This window comes from Macaca fascicularis, chromosome 4 (genome assembly GCF_037993035.2).
Source record: "Macaca fascicularis isolate 582-1 chromosome 4, T2T-MFA8v1.1".
In the NCBI taxonomy this organism is placed as follows: domain Eukaryota; kingdom Metazoa; phylum Chordata; class Mammalia; order Primates; family Cercopithecidae; genus Macaca; species Macaca fascicularis.
Window position 1 is genome coordinate 4,040,471 of NC_088378.1, and position 12,534 is coordinate 4,053,004.

The 12,534-nt window shown below is 39.9% G+C and overlaps 1 protein-coding gene across 10 annotated transcripts in view; it reads right to left on the reverse strand.

Annotated features, from left to right (window-relative positions):
• Positions 1-1,221: 1,221 nt before the first annotated feature.
• The window catches only part of CEP43 (centrosomal protein 43), a 44,552-nt gene continuing 33,239 nt past the window's right edge, over positions 1,222-12,534 (reverse strand). For 6 of the 10 annotated variants that reach the window (XM_074038993.1, XM_045391722.2, XM_005551445.5 and 3 more), the window contains 3 exons: positions 10,761-10,800; positions 9,456-9,552; positions 1,222-3,734 (listed from right to left, as the gene is read on the reverse strand). In XM_074038993.1, the coding sequence (XP_073895094.1) occupies positions 3,660-3,734; positions 9,456-9,552; positions 10,761-10,800 (212 nt within the window). In that variant the 3' untranslated portion in view covers positions 1,222-3,659. The remainder of the gene's footprint in view (positions 3,735-9,455; positions 9,553-10,760; positions 10,801-12,534) is intronic. The other 4 variants (XR_012434390.1, XR_012434389.1, XR_012434388.1 and 1 more) reach the window with 1 other exon arrangement.

A 12,534-nucleotide genomic window follows, 5' to 3' on the forward strand; every position in this document is an offset into this window, starting at 1 on the left:
TGGGAGGCTGAGGCGGGTGGATCACCTAAGGTCAGGAGTTTGAGACCAGCCTGGCCAACAAGGCGAAATCCTGTCTCTACAAAAAAAAGTTAAAAATTAGCTGGGCATGGTGGCAGGCACCTGTAATCCCAGCTATTCAGGAGGCTGAGGCAGGAGAATCACTTGAACCCAGGAGACGGAGGTTGCAGTGAGCCAAGATCGTGCCATGGCACTCCAGCCTGGGCAACAAGAACGAAACTCCACCTCAAAAAAAAAGAAAAAAGAACAGGGACACTGGGAGCATGGACTGCTTAGAGGGCAGGGGTGAGATTAGCACGCATGGACAGAGAACTGATGGGGAATCCCTCCCCACCCTATGCCACAGGAGGGCTCCAACTTGGGCTGGGTGCATTTTTCTCCAGAAGAGCTGCCTCTCCTCTCCTGCCCCTTTCTCATGTCCTTCATGAACCACCACCACAGCAGAGCCGCACAGAGGGTACCCCCTTCAGAGGCCCTGCTCCACTGAGCCTGGTGGGTGGGGCAAATTCACAGGACAGCCTTCTCCTGAACCAGATCCCCTTGCTGCAGACCTGAACCTAAGGGTCTCTCCAGGTTTAGGGTAAGGACAGCTTTCCCCCCAGATTTTGTAGATTCTCCCAGCTGCCTAGCCAGAAACCACATTTTCCAGGCCCCATGTCAGTGCTCAAGCCTGTTTACAGCCTCAAAGATACCAAGCTCATACTAGGGGACAAATGTTGTGCCAGGTACACAGCGGTTTAAAAGAAAATCCCTGTTCTCATGAGCTCATAGTTAATAATAATAATAATAAACACATAATAAGCAAGACCATTTCAGAGCATGCTGAGATGAATAAAATAAAAGGGGTAAATGCAAGTGGTGGGGCAGGGACAGGGAGGATAATGGACATCTCCCTTAGGTCTGGAAGCTTCCTTGAACATGAGACCAAAACAAACCAGCTTCATGCAGTTCTAGGGGAAGGACATTCCAGACAAGGAGGGGCAAATATCACATCCTGAGGCAGGAAGGGCTTTGGCAAGCTCAGGTGCAGAGGCTGTGTGGCAGTGGGCTGGCCCAGCTCTGGCGCATGGGCAGGAGAGGGAAGAGAGGAGGGGAGGAAGAGCTGTGGGCAAGCATGAGGCAGGGACTAATGGTGGCATCTACACAACTGCTCACAGGTTGTTATCCAACATAAAGTATAAAAGCACAACTGAATATCAACAAAGAGAGAATAAATGCTTTTTATTCATTTGTAGTTATCAATAAAAGACCTAGCATTTAAAAAACTCCACTGTAAAACAAAGGTTACCATAACAATGTATTTCATGGGTTAATATTTCAATATTTATTTTTTAACAGAAAACACTCATCACATGCAAAACCTGTCACTTCACATCTTCAAGTTGAATAAGTTGACAATACCTAATCAAAAAGTACATGTGAAAAGAAAGCTTTTTCATAGTTGAACTTGAAGTCATTCAAAATTATTCAATAAAATGGATGTAGTGCTGGCCCGGCATGGTGGCTCATGCCTGTAATCCCAGCACTTTGGGAGGCCAAGGCGGGAGGATCACAAGGTCAGGAGTTTGAGACCAGCCTGACTGACATGGTAAAACCCCATCTCTACTAAAAATACAAAAATTAGCCGGGTGTGGTGGTATGCGCCTGTAATCCCAGTTACTCAGGAGGCTGAGGCAGGAGAATCGCTTGAACCCAGGAGGCAGAGGTTGTAGTGAGCCGAGATCACACCACAGCACTCTAGGCTGAGTGACAGAGTGAGACTCCGTACCCCTGCCCCCCACAAAAAAAAGATGTATGTAGTGCTGACAAAAAAGTTTCATATTTGGCATTTTTCTCTTACCCTCCCAAATATTATCAAAAGGTCTGATTCTCTGGGTAACAGAAAAGTGACAAATTTCAGTTGCTACTGTTCGACAGTTTCATAAATTTAAAAAGCCACATCCTGCTATGCTTTCAAATCATTTCACTGAAACCTAGTTCCTATCAAATATTAAAAATAAATCATACATGTGATCCAAATTCCAGAGGGCCAGAACTATAGTGCTTTTAGAAAGTGACTGTTTACACAGATGACTTACAAGGAAATGCATTTTATAACAACCACACTGGGGGACTGCAACAAGATTACATCTGCACATGGTGCTGTTTACTAAGACATGAAGAGCTGAAGGAGACTGAGATAGCAGCTCACAGACAGAGGGCAGAAATACACGGGCTTCCAGGCTGTACTGGCCCAGTTTATGTCCTACTTCCTCTTGATGTTTACAGCTCAGTTTCACTTAAAATTTAAAAAGCCAGATTCTGTTACACAGCCTTAATCCTTACATTTTCATTTCCTCTACATGTTAGAGCCCAAGGAGTAATTTCTATAATATTTGGCTAATATGAAATGAGAAACTGGCATTGCACAAGTCATGCAGTCTGCTCACTTACCAAGACCAATGAATTAGGTCTAATTTCTCCTTTTACTAATAAAGGTAACTTGTAGTAAAAAGTCGCAACTTAATTGAAATTATAAAGTGCAAAAACAGCATAATCCTAGCTTTACTTATATATAAATACGCATGCATCACTTTCTACTGTTTTTTTCTACTTGCACATTTTAAAATATTTTGGTATTATAAACGTCCGTGCCCTACATAATAGCAATAATGCTTTAACCGTATAAATGAGACTGCGGAAATTCTATTATTGGCTCTATTTTTAAGGATTACAATGAAATTATGTACAGTATATAAAGCTTGTCAAACTGAACATGGTCTTAGGCCATTACTACTATTTCATTCCAATTTGGATTTTAATACAATTAACTTACAGATCTGAAATAAAAGCACTGCTTAATGGTTTCAGATGCATGTTGGTACTGAATATGTTTCAAGGAATCTTTACAAATAATAAATTATAATGAAGAGAACCTACGACTAAAGCTGCTTACATGGACAACAGGAGGAATGACGATTGCAAATGTTATCTGTTATTGACAATTCTATGAATTAAAACTCATAACCACTTCTAGATTTCTTTAAAACAAGCAAAACTAAATAGCACAGACAAGAGTACTTTAATATAACCTTAATGGTCTAACAAACCTTCCAAATGGAAGGAAATACAAAATAAAGTTGACACATCAAATTTAACTTATACTAATATACTTCAGTATTACAAATTTACCAAGTCATTTTGCCAACTATGTGTAGAACCACCTAATATCAAAATATACTATGGTGGGTAAGCTCTGATTCCAGAGGGCTAAAGCCAAGGTTTTCAAAGACCACACGTACCAGCAGCCACACACACAAAGGGTTGTGCGATCCTACGGCTTTATTGACACCTTTCATCATGCTCTTAACACTGATGTTTTCATGGGTTCCTTCCCTGTAATGAAACTGTGTAGATAATCAATTTCCATAAAGAAATGTACAGTTGAATTAAGAATATTAAATCTTTCACACATGGGCTCAAATAGGAAGCATTTTGTTTAGTAAAATGAAAATTACTTTTAAAAAATATCTGCAATGTTTTTGAAATGCAAGGCACCAATAGAGAGCAGACATTCCAGCTGAGTGATTGTCTGGGGAAAAAAAAAAATGGAACCGGTCAGTCCTCTGTCCTTGTTAATGAGAATACTTCCTTCTTCGTGACTATGCAACATCTTCCAGATAATCTGCAACATCACTGAGCTGGGATACAGTCAGGTCTTGTGTGAGGTCATCAAGCTTCGTTGTTCAAAAGAAAGAAAAGAATTAAGTGTCAGAATGTGAGTAGTCTTAAGTTATTTTAAAAAATCTAAACCACAATGAGATAGCACCTTACTCCTGCAAGAATGGCCAAAATCAAAAAATCAAAAAATAATATAAATGTTGGTGAGGATGTGGTGAAAAGGGAACACTTTTACACTGTTGGTGGGAATGTAAACTAGTACAACCACTATGGAAAACAGTGTGCAGATTCCTTAAAGAACTAAAAGTAGAACTACCGTTTGATCCACCATTCCCACTACTGGGTATCTACCCAGAAGAAAATAAGTCATTATATGAAAAAGATACTTGTACACGCATGTTTACAGCTGCACAATTCGCGATTGCAAAAACATGAAACCAGCCCAAATGCCCATTGATCAACAAGTGGAGATAAAGACATTGTGGTATATACACACGATGGAATACTACTCAGCCATAAGAAGGAACAAATAGGCCAGGTGCGGTAGATCATGCCTGCAATCCCAACACTTTGGGAAGCCGAGGCAGGCAGATCACCTGAGGTCAGGAGTTCAAGACCAGCCTGGGCAACATGGTGAAACCCTGTATCTACAAAAACACAAAAATTAGCCGGACGATATAGCGTGTGCCTGTAGTCCCAGCTAGTTGGGAGGCTGAGGCAGGAGAATCGCTTCAACATGGGAGAATCGCTTGAACCCGGGAGGCAGAGGTTGGAGTGAGCTGAAATTATGCCATTGCACTCCAGCTTGGGTGACAGAGCGAGACTCTGACTCAAAAAAAAAAAAAAAAAAAGTAACAAAATAATGGAATTTGCAGCAACCTGGATGGAATTGGAGACCATTATTCTAAGTGAAGTAACTCAGGAATGGAAAACCAAACATCACATTTTCTCATGTATAAGCAGGAGCTAAGTTATGAGGATGTAATGGCATAATAATGATACAATGGACTTTGGGGACTCCAGGGAAAGAGTGGGAGGAGCGTTAGGGATAAAAGGCTCAAATTGGGCCCAATGTATACTGCTAGGGTGATGGGTGCACCCAAATCTCACGAATCACCATTAAAGAACTTATTCATGCAACCAAACACCACCTGTTCCCCCAAAACCTATGGAAATAAGAAATAAAAAACTAAAAACTTAAAAAACTGTTGTTGTAATTAAAGTATTACTTTATACTTCATAAACCAACTCATATTTAAACCTGTGTTGAGAAGTGATTTGCCTAAAATCATGTCTAATAAGTTAGCACAATCGTTTGAGTTCAATGTTTTATGATTACTCTCAAATATTTCAAGTGAAAATTTAAAATAAAACACATCTTAGACATTATTCCAATTTAATCTAAGAAACAAATTAGTGAAAAATTGTATTAAACTTCTTTACCTGAGCATAGTCCCAATGTATGATTCTGTTCACAGTATCACTCTATGAATTGCTAACTCTAAAACCAAAATTTACCCACATTAAATTTCACAAAAAGTTACTAAAATGTATACTTTGGAAACTATCCCTTCTTACGTGTTCATATGATGGTATAGAACATTAAGTTTCTAACATCAAGCTCGATATGGTGTGACACACTTTAACACTGTGCCACCTGAAGCCAGATCATGAGTCCTTTTGGAGGCTGAAGTGAAAACAGAAAGGCAGACAGAACAGCCCATGGACTCTCAGACTCCTAGCCCCGGGTTCACAAAGTGTTGTAAGAAATGACTGATTTTTATTTCTGTTTAAACTACTTGTAAACTAGAAAGTTAACCTATTAGCCAACTTATACCTATTCATTTGTATAAACAACTTATGATGATGGAGAAAGGAAATATTAATAGCTATTTAAGCATAATGCAGGCTGAGAAAACATTATTTCTTAAGTAAGGAAAAAACCTTACTTAAGTAAGGGTGAGGATACAGGCTCCAAAATATTGAACATACAGCTAGGCAGGTCTCACTGACAGCTGAGTAAGGACAGAACTCAACCTTTCCAGTCCCACCTAGACTCATCATTGTGGCGACAGACCAGGGGACAGCCACAGCCACACACACACACACACACTCTTAGGCATTATCTATGGCTGTCTTCTCCATACAATGGCAGGGTGGAGTAGTTATGGCCTGCAAAGCCTAAAATATTCACTATGTGGCCTTTTAGAGAACAAGTGTGCCAACACCTGGGCCAGATAATAACACACAAGAATAGGAACATCTTGCAGAGATGCAACAGTTCCATCCTGATATACTGTGAGATGCTTTTGTCTGTTAATCTGCCCCCCACATATCCTCTCATTTTGTTATTCTTCCGATACTCAGAAATTTAAGTTATAAGTAAAACCCTTTTCAACAGATAAGTCCTTGCCCTTCCTCTTGGTCCAAATATAGTCTTGCTGTAAAACTATCTCACAAAGAAAATTACTAGGAATCTTAATTACAGTTCTTATGCATTCAATTCAAATTCAGTTTACACAAAAACTGAAGAGTCAGAAAAGCTTGCAGAGAGATTATAAAACACTCTGATACCTTGGAACTGTATTTTCTCCTCCCATCATTGTTACAGAGTGAAATCGGTAAGGTTTTCCATTTCGTTTACAAAGTAATTGAGTGTTGTATTAACACGAATGTTAAGCTACAGACAAGAGTGAATACAGGAAAAATCGTGGATTGAAAAGGATCTTAATCTAGATAATTCAGTTACTGGAGGTCATTAATTTAGTTTTGCTTTAAGGCAAAGAAAACACAGTAACAACCTGAAACTTCCAAGAAGAACAGCTTCATTTAAAGTAGTTACCAAGAAAGAAAACTGAATGAACAAAAGCTAACTAGAAATAAATGGCTATTTAATAAAGCCTTTCCGCCAGGTACGGTGACTCATGCCTGTAATCTCAGCACTTTGAGAGGCCAAGGCAGGGGGATCACGTGAGGCCAGGAGTTTGAGACCAGTCTGGCTAACATGGGTGAAACCCCATCTCTACTAAAAATACAAAAACTAGCCAGGCATGGTGGTACATGCCTGTAGTCCTAGCTACTCAGAAGGCTAAGGTAGAATTGCTTGATCAGGAGGCGGAGGCTGCAGTGAGCCAAGATCCAGCCATTGCACTCTAGCCTAGGCAACAGAGTGAGAGTCTTGTCTCAAAAAAAACAAAAAACAAAAAACAAAAAACTAATAAAGGCGGCTTTCATGCCTCATTAGTTTTAGAATAAGAACTCAAAGTGGGCAACTTAGTTCAAAACTATAAAAATAGATTTTATATCACAAAATAAAAATATCTAAAAGGTACATTTCAAGTCTTGAAAGGGAAATAAAGGATCCCTGTGATAGCAAGTTTCATACAAATCGACAGGAATTTTTTGTAAGATTTTGAAAAGTTTTATGAAGTGTAAATGTTCACGTTTGCTGAATTAGATTGCTGTGCATTAACAGAAACCTGGGATGCACACTTATGTTCTGTCCCTTACAAACATGTGACACTCTTCCTCCAACGTCTACCTATGTCTTTGCTCGTGCTGGCTCCCGTGCAGGGACTACGCTCCCCAGGGCCTCTGTTGCTAGTTCATCCTCTGTCATTTCTGGTTCAAAGTCACCTTCTAACAACCCTGCTCCTCCCAACATTCTGTCTCTTCTCACAGCGCCCTCCAGTGAAGCTCTGCAGTCAGGGCGGCACAGACATGTCCCTGGATCTCCCTTCTGTTCTCATGGCGCTTACCATGTTCCTCCTCAGCCCTCACAGAACCAAGTCAGTCATCTTTCAAAATCCCGATCAAATATTAGTTCCTGCTTCTGATTTTCACAGCCCATGAATGACTGGCATTTTATGGTACTTGTCACTATAAAAAGTAATTACTATAAAAAGTGTCACTATAAAACTTGATTTTCCTATGTTTGTACACATGGCTTTTCTCTCTCTGATCCTGCATAAATTTGAGGGGAGAAGTCTGTATCTGTGCCTATGACAGAAATGTCTATTGTGACTATAATCAATAATAGTATTAGATATCATTTATTGAATGCCTATTCTGCTAAGCACTGAGCTATATGCTTTACACGCTTATCTCTAATTTTCACAACCACCATCTCTCTTGCAAAATAGATGTGAGACCCAAGGGCCCAAAAGTTAAACAACTTGACCAAATTTGTGAGTGGTAAGTAGCAGCTCCAGGACTCAAACCCAGATGTGATGAACTTACAGAACTGGCCCATTCCACTGAGCTATCTCCTTCCTCACACCCCCACATCCCCAGCCCTGTGCTTTCTAAATAGTAGGTGCTTAATGGACAGTGGTTTTGGTCACCTTGGCTGAAAGGTGACCAAATTGTCTGCTGTATTCTGACTGCAAAGAACACAAATGCTTTTGTGTTCCCCAGGTGCCCAGTATCAATTCTCTGCACAGAAGGCTTTAGAAAATGCTTCCTAATGAAGTACACTGACTGTCAAAGTCCATTCTATGTAAAAGGCTGCTAATAAATGGCAAAATTATCTAAATTTAAGCTTTTAAGTGAAAATTTCTAGGAACATTGATGTGCCAAACCCAGTTAGTAGGACCCAGTGAGAAGCAGCCTAACAAAGCCCAGACTCCTGGACGCCATGCAAGGCCTTCAATGGCAAAGGGATGCCACGCCTCCTCTTCAACCCACATCATTTCACAAATCCTAGTTTAACAGTCATTTATTCGAGTCCTCTACCTCACATTTAAAGAATTCTTCTATAGTTTCTTTGGTATAAACTTTAAAGCAACATTTTTCAGGCCGCTTCAGGATGATGCAGGGTGAAAAGAGAAAGCTAAATTTATAACTGTAAGGGTATAATACATCAGGAATTAGAGAAGTGCTTTACATATTATCATTTAACCTTCAAAATAATCCTATCACATAGGTATTAATACTTCCACCTTACAAGTAAAGAAACTGAGGGTCAAAGGTTAAAGCTTAACTAAGAAAATATATGAAAGAATAAGAATGCAAACATAGATGTTGCTAACTTAGATTGTGTGGTTGCATTGTAAACGCTACCTCTCTCAAAGGCCTTCTCCCTGTGTGACGATCACACGCTTAGAGAATCCCACCTCGTTCTGGAAAGCAAGTCCCCTCCCAGCCATGGCAACCTCTGACCTGACTAGTCGGTAAACTCATCAGAGCTGGGGATAGCTTGATGTGGGTGCTGACAGGTGACTCTGCAATGCTACAGCTCACCATCGAAGGATCTTCTGTTCTCTGCCTACATAAAAAGGTCAAGTTTGGATCTCAAATATGGACTCATAACTTTATGGCCTACTGTCTTGTCTCCTGTGGTTTTTAGCCCAGCGTGGCTTGCATGTTCAGATGCTGCAACTGGCCAAGATGACCACACTCTCTGCACTCCAGGCTCAGCTTCATCCTGTGATCACAGTACCCTATACTGACTTCCATCTATGATACCAGGTGGTCAGTTCTCACCAGGCCTGACCCAGCCTGATCCCTCTTAATCCACAGCAATTCCAGTGCCCCAGGAATAATCCTCAGGTATTTCAGCAGCAAGACTTGGGTACCAAAGGAAGTGACAACCAAAACCAATCTTACACATTCATCAAAGACATTCTTTATAAACTTGAGCCAGGACTGTGTCATGACTTTTCATAATTTTCAACTGTTTTTCTACTAATTAGTATGAATTTTTGAAGCTTTACAGTAAATCAACAAATAGGTTAAAAAAAAAAAAAGCGCTCTATGGGATATGCAGAACACCACACCTTATCACTGGTATTGATGTCATCTATTTCCACAGAAAGGTCTTCTTCAATCTCTTCACCAATACTTATCTCACTTTTCTCTGAGCGATGGCTGGTACTAATTTCAGGAGGGGAAAAAAAAAATAAGAACTCTGAAAATAAACATTTAAAGAGATTAACTACCATTCTTTAAACATTCAGATATTTCTTTTCATCCTTTAAGTAAAATATAACATTAACTATAATTAATTTCATACATATTGTCCTGCTTGACCCTTAAAATAACGTGGCAAGGGCAGTAGCAGTCAAGTCAATGTAACAGATGAGGAGATGAAGGTTCAAGGCAGTGACTTTGGTCACAACAGCAAGAAAGAAACCAACCCAGATTTTTACAATTTCATCTACTACATCATGCTCTTTCTCAAAAACTGTATAATAAATTATAAAAAATACAGACTTCCAATTGGAAAGATAATCTGTCAACTAAATAAAATTCTCAGGCATCTAATTTAAAATTTCGAATCATATCCACAACAAATATTACTTCTACATTACATATTATATTTCTGTGTATAAGAAAGGAATCAACCGGCATGGTGGCTCTTGTCTGTAATCCCAGCACTTTGGGAGACCCAGGTGGGTGGATCACTTGAGGTCAGGAGTTCAAGACCAGCCTGGCCAACATGGCAAAACCCTTTCTCTACTAAAAATACAAAAATTAGCCAGGCGTAGTGGCACGCACCTATAATCCCAGCTACATGGGAAGCTGAGGCAGGAGAATGGCTTGAACTTGGGAGAAGGAGGTTGCAGTGAGCCCAGATTGCGCCACTGCACTCCAACCTGGGCAACAGAGTGAGACTCTGTCTCAAAATAAAAAGAATGGCAATCTTACTAGGGCAGACCACATATTAAGAAATGAGATCTGAATCAAAAACCTAATTTGAGAGCGTCATTATTTCAAGTCAAATGGAGACAATTCCTGCCACAAAAAGGTATGGAAGGAAGAGAAATTCAACACTTACAACATGGCAACTGTACTGCTTCTAAATGACTTCTCAGTTAATTCTTCAATGTTTCTCTTCATCTCATTCTTACTACCAAGTTTCCTGAACATAATGTGTCTATATTCTAATGTAAAATCAAAAACATGCTCTAAAGTCAAATATTTAATTTTGGATTAACTATCTTTTCTTCACCTTCAATCAATATGAACAACAGAATCAAATACACTAAAATAAGCACCAAACGTAATTTTGTCTTGTTTGTGTTTGGAAATTGTTTACAAATATGTATATATTTATGTATTTGCCCAATAGTTTTTCTTACCTGTTAAAATCATCCACATAGTCATCATCATCTCCAGTTCCTGATAAGTTTAAGAAAAGATATGTTATATCTAATACACGTCACAATTTACCTACCATTAAACACACATTTCCTTTAAAAAAAACTAATTATATTGCATCATTTAAAAAGTCCAGAACTAGAAATAACATTTTTAGCATATATAATATGAAGACAAATGACAAATGAAATACCTAAGAAATAATAAACTGTTACAAGTGACTATAAAATGTGGTTAACACCTCATCTTTACTCCAGGTACTCTAAGGCAATTAACATGGGGCACGCTCACGATTAATAAGGTCCCTTGACTTAATGGCATATAGCAATAGCAAGTCATCATTAATCCCCTCTAAGTACTAGATGAACTACTGAGAGTTTTCAACATGCTAATTGTTTCGTTATAAAAGTTAAAAACACTCACGAAGTGTGAAGAGGCCACAGAGCACAGCAAAAAGGGCACCTTCAGTCAGACAGAGCAGGGCTCAACTGCCACTCCACAGCTCTGCCACCTGAGAATGTAAGGTGCCCTTTCTTGGCCATGTCCTCAGCTCTGACGTACAGCCAAAGCCACACCAATCAGAGTTAACACAAGGATTCAGGTACATGGTGTGCTTAACAGAGACCTTGGTCTACAGTAAGATCTTAATAAAAGGCAACTGAATGAAGGTGGGATGGTGAATGGTGAGGCAGTGTTACCAGTTTCTCAAAGTGCACCACGAGCCTTTGATAGAGTGGGCACCTTAAGATCAACTTAAGGCTATAAAGCACAAATCTGCAAATCAGCAGCCCTTCCCTCCTAGGACTTCTGAGGGCTAGATAAGGAAAAAGGGTTGTCAGCCTCAAAGCAGACTTGGAGGCACATGAGAGCCAACTTAAAATGCGAATGGATGGCCTATGAAAGACCCGGGAATTATGCACAGCCACATGCAGAAGATGTGGATCACAAAAAGAAGACCTGGCTGACAGGTCTTCAAAGAGCCGTTCAAAGATCCTGTGGGCCTTGTCCTCGATCCTCCCTCAGATAAGGCTGGACTGTCTCTAAATCGGTCGGACTGCTATGGGGATTCAAGCTCTGTCCAGACAGTTAGATAAGGTCAAATCTATGATTTGACTTCTTATGGTCAAATCTTATGATTAATTTATCAAGCAGATGAGTGATGACTAGGTCCCCTAGAGGTATAGCAATGACTAAGATGGTATCTCAGATCTCAAGGAGCAAACACTCTAGTGAAGAGAAACAGTGGAACAAACCAAATACTGCTAGTGCAATTGGGAAGAACTCCAAGGATGCAACTGAGTGGAAACCTAGGTTGCAGAGGTACAAATTATTGGGGACAGTGTGTTCCAAGAAGAGGAAACATGTGACAGCCTTGAGGTGGGGAAGTGTGCGGTGGTTTGAAAAACCACCAGTGCAGCTCAGAGCAGTGACGCACGTCTGTAATCCAGCTACTTGGGAGGCCAAGGCGGGAGGATCACTTGCACCCAGGGGTTTGAGACCAGCCTGGCATTGCAAGATCTACCCAAAAATTAAAAATTTATTTTATTTTTAAATTTTAAATTTTTAAATTTTTAAAATACCGTCTCAAAAAAAATTTAAAAACTATCAGTAAGGAAGCCACACAACCATAAAACAATGAATTTGGGGAACAGAATGGGTGGAGGGAGAAAAAAGGAGTCGCGATCAGAGGGGTTGGCAGAAGCCAGATCATGAGAGCTTGGCTGGTCGCAATAAGGATCTTAGCCTGGATACAAA